The sequence below is a fragment of the Rhincodon typus genome, chromosome 4 (genome assembly GCF_021869965.1).
Source record: "Rhincodon typus isolate 14 chromosome 4, sRhiTyp1.1, whole genome shotgun sequence".
NCBI lineage: Eukaryota > Metazoa > Chordata > Chondrichthyes > Orectolobiformes > Rhincodontidae > Rhincodon > Rhincodon typus.
Genome location: NC_063335.1, coordinates 81,597,455 through 81,606,213, shown reverse-complemented (window position 1 = coordinate 81,606,213; position 8,759 = coordinate 81,597,455). Strand labels below are relative to the sequence as shown.

General features: G+C 38.8%; 1 protein-coding gene across 1 annotated transcript in view; it reads right to left on the bottom strand.

Annotated features, from left to right (window-relative positions):
* Nucleotides 1-8,759, bottom strand: part of LOC109911129 (receptor-interacting serine-threonine kinase 2) — an 87,662-nt gene that overhangs the window by 77,762 nt on the left and 1,141 nt on the right. The window contains exons 2-5 of the mRNA XM_048596144.1: nucleotides 8,524-8,578; nucleotides 6,344-6,505; nucleotides 2,793-2,878; nucleotides 1,211-1,291 (exon numbers count right to left, since the gene is read on the bottom strand). Of these exons, the coding sequence (XP_048452101.1) occupies nucleotides 1,211-1,291; nucleotides 2,793-2,878; nucleotides 6,344-6,505; nucleotides 8,524-8,578 (384 nt within the window). The remainder of the gene's footprint in view (nucleotides 1-1,210; nucleotides 1,292-2,792; nucleotides 2,879-6,343; nucleotides 6,506-8,523; nucleotides 8,579-8,759) is intronic.

Sequence of the window (8,759 nt, the reverse complement as noted above, 5' to 3'; positions counted from 1 at the left end):
TCTAGGCCCAAAACGTCAGCCTTTCTGCTCCTATGATGCTGCTTGGCTTGCTGTGTTCATCCAGCCCTGCACCTTGTTGTCTCAGATTCTCCAGCATCTGCAGTTCCTACTATCTCAGATGCTGCATTCTATTCATTTTTCTGTACATATTAGAAACCTGGACAATAAGTAAACTTTTACGGACCATGGACAAATTAAGAGGTATTTAAAACTGCAGGAGCGAAAAAAACTGTAAAACTGACATTCGGAAAAGAAAACACCAGTACTTTGGCCATTTGATCAGAGCTACAGATCTCTTCTAGGAGACAAAGTAGATGGTGGCAGAAAGACCTAGGAATAGTTGGATGATGGGTGTCACAAAGTAGCTGCAGATGAGCTAAGGTGAATGTGTGAGGATTTTTGTTTCCCTCGAATAGTTTACTGAGAACATGGTGCTCTTTTGGGTAAATACTGGTTTGCCCTCCCCGGTGGTGCCCGTATCAACTGCACCCTTACCTAATTAGAAATAACAGCAACTTAGGGATGTTTCCACATTCAATTTTCCTTCAGTACTGAAGGAGCATCACAATTGTTTTATTATTTTCTCACGTGAGTTCTTTGGGTGTTGCCACAAGGTCAGGCCTGATGACTTAGTAATTGTTAAACTATGTTTATTGCTTCACCATTCATCAGCGTAAGGTTACAGAGCAACATAATCTATGTTATGCAGGGTCCAACTTCACTACAACACAAACACTTATCTACTGAGGTCACATGACATTATAGCTTGCCTCAGAGCTTCATTATTCATTAAATCACTACAACATCTTCACCCATAATAACTCCCTTTAACTGCACCAATAAACTGGAGAACCAAACTTGGGGAAATCAGCATATTATGACACACAGGCATCGTTCACTTCTGGTGCAAAGCTATAAACTATTGTAGTTTCAATACTTAATTTCTCTAGTTACATTTTCAGCTTTTCATAACCCAGTATCGTAGTCTCTATAATATAAAAAAAATGTTGCAACTGGGCCAACTGTTTCCTCAATATTAAATAATTCGATCATTTGTGCAAAACAAGGCCCACAATAATATGGTCCATTCCCCTGCAATTTCTGCTTTTTGATGATAAGTTCATAGAAGGATCTATTCTTAACAAAATTACTTCAGGTTCACTACACCATTTTAAACAGAGATTCTGGGGATAAAGTAAATGCTTATTACCTGTACTGGTATATTAAGTGACTTCAAGTCTCCGTTGACTTTTTCATATGACGGTGGAAAAATGTTTGAATTACAATTCACCTACAATTGCAAAAGAAAAATTAAGAACTAAATATAACTCAATAATAATTTTACCAGATTACTAAATAGTAAAATCGGGAGGCAACAGCCTAGTGATATTAATCACCGGCCTGTTAATCCAGAGAGCTATGTAATGTTCTGGGGATCTAAGTGCAAATCCTGCCACAGCAGACAGTGAAATGTGAATTCAATAAAAATCTGGAATGAAAAGTTTAATGATGACTATTGTCAATTATTGGGAAAAACCCATCTGGTTCACGAATGACCTTTGGAGGAAACTGCCATCCTCACCTGACCTGGCCTACATGTGACTCCAGACTGTCAACAATGTGGTCGACACTTAATTGCCCAGAGGACAGTTAGGAATGGGCAATAAATGCTGGCCTAGCCAATGCTGTCCTCAACCCATGAATGAATAAAAAAAACCATATTGACAGTAGGTTAGTGATTCATGTTGGCATCAGCAACTGAGTTCTGTTTCTGCATCCCTCACAGACGGCAAAGTAATACAACTTTAAATGTGTATTGGATTGGATTAAATCTTTATTCTGATGCTGCGCCCAACTTTTATCCAAGATATTAGACATGCAGCCCTCGACTAACTTTTACATTGCTTTAAAATGCATCCGCAAGTAGAACTCCATTCAATGATATTCACAAGACTGCACCATGTTACAATATAATTACAAATGAGTAAAGCCATTCACCCATTTTGCTTTCACAATCTACAAATAACAATGTTTCCAATCTACTAGATTGAACTGTTTCTAAGAGGACTCCTGTTTTTTGCCTCTATTGTACTAAATGGATTCATTGAGCAAAGGAGAATGTCCTGGTGAATTGTAAAGTTAGCTTTTATCATGTTAATCTGTGTATCCTTTAGCTCCATTCTTTTAATTCAGTATAAGGCAAGTATCCAGATTTACTTTTCCTTTACTCTTCTCCCAAAACACCTCTTGGGCACCCCCTATCAAAATTGCAACGTCATATCTCACCATAGGGCACTATCTGCCGCCTCTCCCCCAACTAGGGGGAAATATATACATTGCTTGTTCTAATATTTTAGTGCATTGAGCAAACTAAAACAAGCTGCTGATTCAAGTGAATACAGCACTAATTACATGTTATCTATAATTGCCAACATGAAACCTAATTATAATCCATGGGTTTTGTGACACTGCGATAATGTCTCTAACCTCTGGACCTGAAGGTCTGGGTTCAAGTCAAACCTGCCATGGAGATGTGCGATGAAACATTCGAACAGGTTCATTTAAAAATTAACCTAAAAAACATAATTGCAGCAGAGGATAGCGCCCCCACCTCTGGGCCTCAAGATCCAAGCTCAAGTCCAACTTGGAATCTGATGGCCACAAGGGTTAATTAGCAGGGGCTAATTTAAAAAAAAAACTAACTGTTACTTACTCATCCTGGCAATTAGCATAGAAGCGCATTCCACTTTTAAAAATAGATCAGAATGAAAAAAGATGCAAAATCCACTTACTTTTACTCTTTTAAGGTATAAAACATCTTCAAGTATGGTCAGTTCATTAAATGCTCGAACCACTGGTTCCAATTCCATGAGACATTCTTTATAAACAGAAAGAGGTTTCAGATTAATGAGTATTCATTTTGTCTTAAAATCTTGAAACCTAATATTTAATCAAAATCTTGTTTACTGAACTAGAGATATTCACCTGGACACAATTACAGAGGTATGAGGTAGAAAGAGATTGCACTAGTTTAATTTAGTGCAATTCATCTGAAATCATCTACACCAGTGTAAAAGTGAAAGAATTTCCCCATGTAAATTATATTTGAGCAATGACATTTCTATCATCTTTCGTTGGTTTAAAAGCCAGACCATTTGCATTGATCTTCTTTGCAGCCACTCACCTGCCCAATGTCTAATCTCGTCTGCACTCGCGTCTGTGTGTGTGTGTGTCGCTAGATGAGTCAGGTGAGCTAACTCTTTCTTGTTTCTCCTGAGGTTGAAATAATTGCAGCCCAGGCAGAAATATGATCGCAACTAATCATTTAACGGCTTCAATTTGTGGGTGGAATGGAAAGGTTGAGCTTGAGCCTTCCTGCACAGAACTTAATTCCATGGAAGTAGGTAGGTAGTTGGCAAGGTCTGGGATGCCACCACTCTGCAAAATTAAAATTGCCTTCCCATTTCCAGACTCTCCATCTCTGGGACTGAAGGCAGAGAATTCCAGACCTTGGGGATAAGCACAGCCAACAGTAGAATGAAGGTGATCAGAGGTGCTCAAAAGACCAGAATTAGCTTAGAGGGTTATGGAGTTGGGAGGTATTGAAGAGATAGGGAGGGCAATGTCAGAGAGGGAACTGAAAATTGGGATATGGACTTAAATCAAAACATTGCTTGATGAGTATAGTGGTGATGGGTGAATGAGACATGCAGCAAAGTTTAACACCACCTCAGAGGTGGGGAGGCCTGTGTGAGGGGTGGGACAGTGCTGAATGGAGATCCCGCTGCCTTCCAGCCCCTCTCTAACTAGACTGGGCTGTGTTTATAGTCAACCCTTCCCACCCAGAGACCAACCAGCAGGGGTTTTGTTGGATTTCCACCTGCCTAGGCGCTTAATTCAGAAGGCTCCTGATGCTGGCCAGCTAGTTCATCCCATTGTATAAGGAAGGATAGGATATGAGCAGAGTCTTGGATGGCCTCCATTCTATGCTGGAAAAGCACAGCAGGTCAGGTTTCAACGTGAAATGTTGACTTTCCTGCTCCTCAGATGCCGTCTGACTTGCTGTACCTTTCCAGCTCCACAGTTACTGACTCTGACTTCCAGCATCTGCAGCCCTTACTGTCTCCATTCTGTGGAGGGTAGGCTTTAGGAACCCAGTCAGGAGGACTGAATCCTCTCAAGATAACAGATGATCAAACAAAGGATTCAGCAGATGAGCTGAGGCAGGGATGAAGTCAGGCAATGCTACACAGCTTGAAATAGATAATCTTAGCGACAAAGCAGGTAGTGGGAGACTCTCTTTTGGTGAATATACCATAATTAGAAATAGATTTCATTTCCCAAGGCTTTGGCGCACTATAGGGTTGGAAACACGCACTTAAAAAATAAACAACTTTGTAAAAGAAGTTCTAAATAGTACAAAAAAAAGGGAATGTTTGCAAGTGTTCTTCCAATACCATTCTCCATTGTGATGAGCAACAGTTCAGGCCATGCTGACCAGATAACCACAAATTCTGTAATATCTGCGGTTCAACAGTTCCCTAATATACAGAAGGCCAAGTTTACCCATGTAAAAAAAAGACATTTTAATCACAATGCAAACAAAAAAAGCAGCCTATAAATTAAATAATATTTTCCACAGATCTTGGTTAAGTGCTGCTGCATAACTGATTCCATTTTCAACCTAGTTTAGTGATAGAGTGCTCAGGAATGTTTGTTTTAGCTGATTTAATCACCAGTAGGAACACAAATATTCTGAAGGCTCTTTTTCCAAATATGCAGCAAAATGTATGGCTAAGAAAACAAGTCTTTAATAAGGTCAAATGTGATTATGCCACCTCTTTCAATAAAACTTTCAATCATGACATTGCATTAAATCAACGTATTTTGGAATCATAGCTTGATGACTCAGTTTGCAGGAAATTGTAGATATTAGATTGGTCTGACAAGGACAGAGTAATACGTGAGTGGATTTAAGAGAGACAAAACTTTCAGGAGGAAGTGGCTTTTCTGCCTCAAAGGATAATAGAAATGTGCTGGGCAAAGGAATTTAAAAGCAAGTGAAATCAGGAAGATATTTATTTTTTAATTTGAAAGTTGTAAAACATCATAGAAATTTAAGATTGAACACAATCAGAATTGACATCTAAAGTGAGGTTCAGTCGGCATTAAAGATATCATACAGGAGACAATGAAAGGCAATTTAGCTGAAATTTGTAAAGTGAAAATGGTTCACTAGTTGTTTTAAAACATCAGGGAGAAAATACCTGCAACTTTAGAGGATGGTGATTGGCTGGATGCAGAAATGCTGGAAAAGGAAAGCTATCATAGGCACAGCAACAGATTCAATCTGGTGATGGAGCAATGTCACCTTATTGGTATGCAGTGGAAGTATGTAATGGGAAGGGTACTGCACTTGATACCTGAGCAAGACTTGAGCTAGTGTTGTCAGACTCTGGTTGCAACAGGGTTAGCCAGGTTATATTCATGGATGGGAAAGCCCTTGCTCGCAAGGTGACCCTCATTCTGCAGAATGAGTGATTGAAGGTTGGCTGCAGGATGTCCATCAGACCTTTTACAGTTTTAGTAAGACTTCCCTATTCTTATACTTCAACCCCCTTGAAATAAGTGCCAGCATTCCATTAGCCTTCCTGATCACCTGCTGCATCTGTGTTCTAACTTTCTGTGTTTCGAGCACAAGTATCGCCAAGTCCCTTTGTGTTTCAGCTTTCTAAAAATTCCCTCCAATTAAATAATTTCCTGCTCTTTTGATCACCCTTCCAAAAGGGACAACTTCACATTTTTCTACATTATACTCCATTTGCCAACTTTTTGACCACTCACTTAATCTTGCCCCCTCACCTGAGCAATGGTCACCCTCAGGTTACAGCACCACCAGTCATCTTTCTCTCTCTAATGAGAGAACAGCTCTCCGGAACTATGGTGATTTCACTATATTTTTTAAATGAGAAGGCTAACAAAATTAATAATATAAAAGAAAAAGGATATTCACTGTGAAAAGGAGGAGGCAGTTTGGATTCTGACACAAGAGAACTAGTCACCAATTCCATAGTAGGAGTATTATGGTTTTGTTTTGCTGCAGAAGTGAATTTTATTGAAACACATGCTGCCAGGAACCACATCAAGTGTCTACAATTTAGTAGAAGTGGAATATTGTTTAAACTAATACAATAACAATGTGAACCAAGCTGTGACTGAATCAGGCAAGAGTTGAAGAATAGCAGTTGATAGTGATTTAAGGACCCTACGTTGGGACCATGTTATTGTAATCACCCAACAATGTTTTATTTCCCTCACAAACTGCACATTTGCAACAACTTACTAATAAAGGAAGGCCGTTCATTGGGGTTTTGAGACCAGCCGCTAGTCATTAGCCGAAGTAGTGTTTCCCGGTTGGGGATGTCCAATGGTAAACTCTCCTCACTGGTGTCAGGTCGGGAACCCTGCAGCACACTGAACATGACCTGCACTGGGTTTGTAGCATCTGGGAGAGAGAGAATTACAGAGGTGAAACTTGACTCATAGCGTAAGCTAACACTTTTTCATATCAATTGAAATTTTCAGCATCTTAACATTAGCTAAAGGAAAACATTTTACATTCAAAATGTGAAAAAGTTACGCAATGGGGAAAAAGTATAATTGTAAAATCACATTTCTCTTACAGTATAAATACTCTGTACTGGATAGAAGTTGTCTTTTGCAAACATTTCATTTAAATTATCAACATGATTCAGTGATTGAAAAGTTCACTGTTACCAAAATACACAATAAAGCATCAAATGGTCATAGTTGCACATAAGTCAGAAATATTGTAATTAAACAATGCAATTTTTTAAACTACCTCAAATAACAAGAATGAAGTTAATGAATAGCACAATTGTACTTTTCAGATTTCCAAAGCACTTGCAGCGAATGATGTACTTAAAAGCATTTAAAAATTCACTGGTGTAATGCAGCAGTCAATTTGCACATAGTGAGATCTCTTAAATGGGAATAAAAAAAACGTTGCACAATTTGTTTTGGGTGATGTTGACTTAGGAACAAATGTTAGCCTGAACACTGGGTGAATGCATCTTCAAATAGCATGGTAGGCATTTGAGGGCATGGACTAGGCTTTGGCTTAACACCTCATCTGAAAGACAGCACTTCCTTCAATACTTTGCTGAAATGTTGGCCTAGATTATACACTCAAGTCTCCAGCAGCAGGGCACAGACTTTCAGCATCACCCTCGTCAAAACACTCAGAATCTATATTTAAAATGAGATTATGTCGCATTCTCCCAACATTCAGAGCACAGAAAAATCATTTTCCATCTCTCCTTATAGGTCAACTGTCTTATATCCGGAAGGAGATGAGTGAATCTTTGCTGCACCTCCTCGAAGATAAGTATATCTTTCCTTACGTACAGAGGCTAAAGCTGCACATTGTAGTTCAGGTGAGGACACACCAAAGTCTTATATAATTGTAGCAAGACTTCTCTACTTTTGCCTTCCAACCCCTAGTAATAAAAGGTCAACAATTGTCTTGTTAATTGCTTTCGATACCTTCATATTAATTGTGTTCTGTATACAAGGAGATCCAAATCCTTCTGAATAACATTTTACAATTTTATAACTTTTTTCATCATTTACAAAATATTCTATGTTTCTAATGTATCAAAGCGAATGACCTCACATCTCCTTACACAATATTCCATCTCATTTTCTTATTCATTCATGTAACACATCAATAACACTTTTCAAATTGCAAACTCACATTATTTTCACATCTTGCGTTATAACAGCAAACTTGGATACATTTTACTTCATCCCTTCATCGAAGTCATTAACAGATTGTAAATTACTAACTCTCTGCACCGATACTAGCAGCACTTCAATAGCCTGAAACCTGAAGGTAACTGGTTTGTTGCTACTGTGTTTACTTACCTTTAAATCAAACCTCTATCTATGCAAACAAAGAACTCTGACCCATGGGCATTTATCTTGTGCAACTGCTTTTGTACGGCACATTACTGAATGCCGAATGATAATTTAAAAATACTCTTTCCTCCTTAACCTGTTAGTAACTTCCTCAAAAAAACTCATAACAGATACATAAAACATGATTTCCTTTTCATAGAATAATACTGACTGTACATAGCCATATTTGGATTTCCTAATTGTCCTGTTAAGATATTGACCAATCAACCTGCTCAGAGATGCTGGCATATACCTCTGGGGTCAGTAGGATTGAACATGGGTTTCCTGCATCAGATGTAAGGACACTACCATTGTGCCACAACAGCCATCTCAGTGTTCTGCTACCGTTCCTTACTGATGTGTTCCAGCTTTCTCTAAATTACTGATTTCGGGCTGACTGGCCTATGGTTCCAATTGTTTTCCCTTTCTTCCTGATAACTAAACCCACTGATTGCTAGAAATTGGTGGATTCAAATGTATAAAGTGCAGTTTTAGAGCATAAAGTCAGCAGAAGGTCTGAAATGAAAACTGAATGGAACTAACCTTCAAATGGCTGTTTTCTTGAAAGGACTTCCCACGTTATTATTGAATAGCTACAAAAGGGAACAAAGCATATTTAAGCACAGGCTTTACAAACCAACAAGTACAAAAAGTAGAGATAGTAGGAACTGCAGATGCTGGAAAATCTGAGATAACAAGGTGTAGAGCTGGATGAACACAGCAGGCCAAGCAGCATCAGAGGAGCAGGAAGGCTGACGTTTCGGGCCTAGACCCTTCTT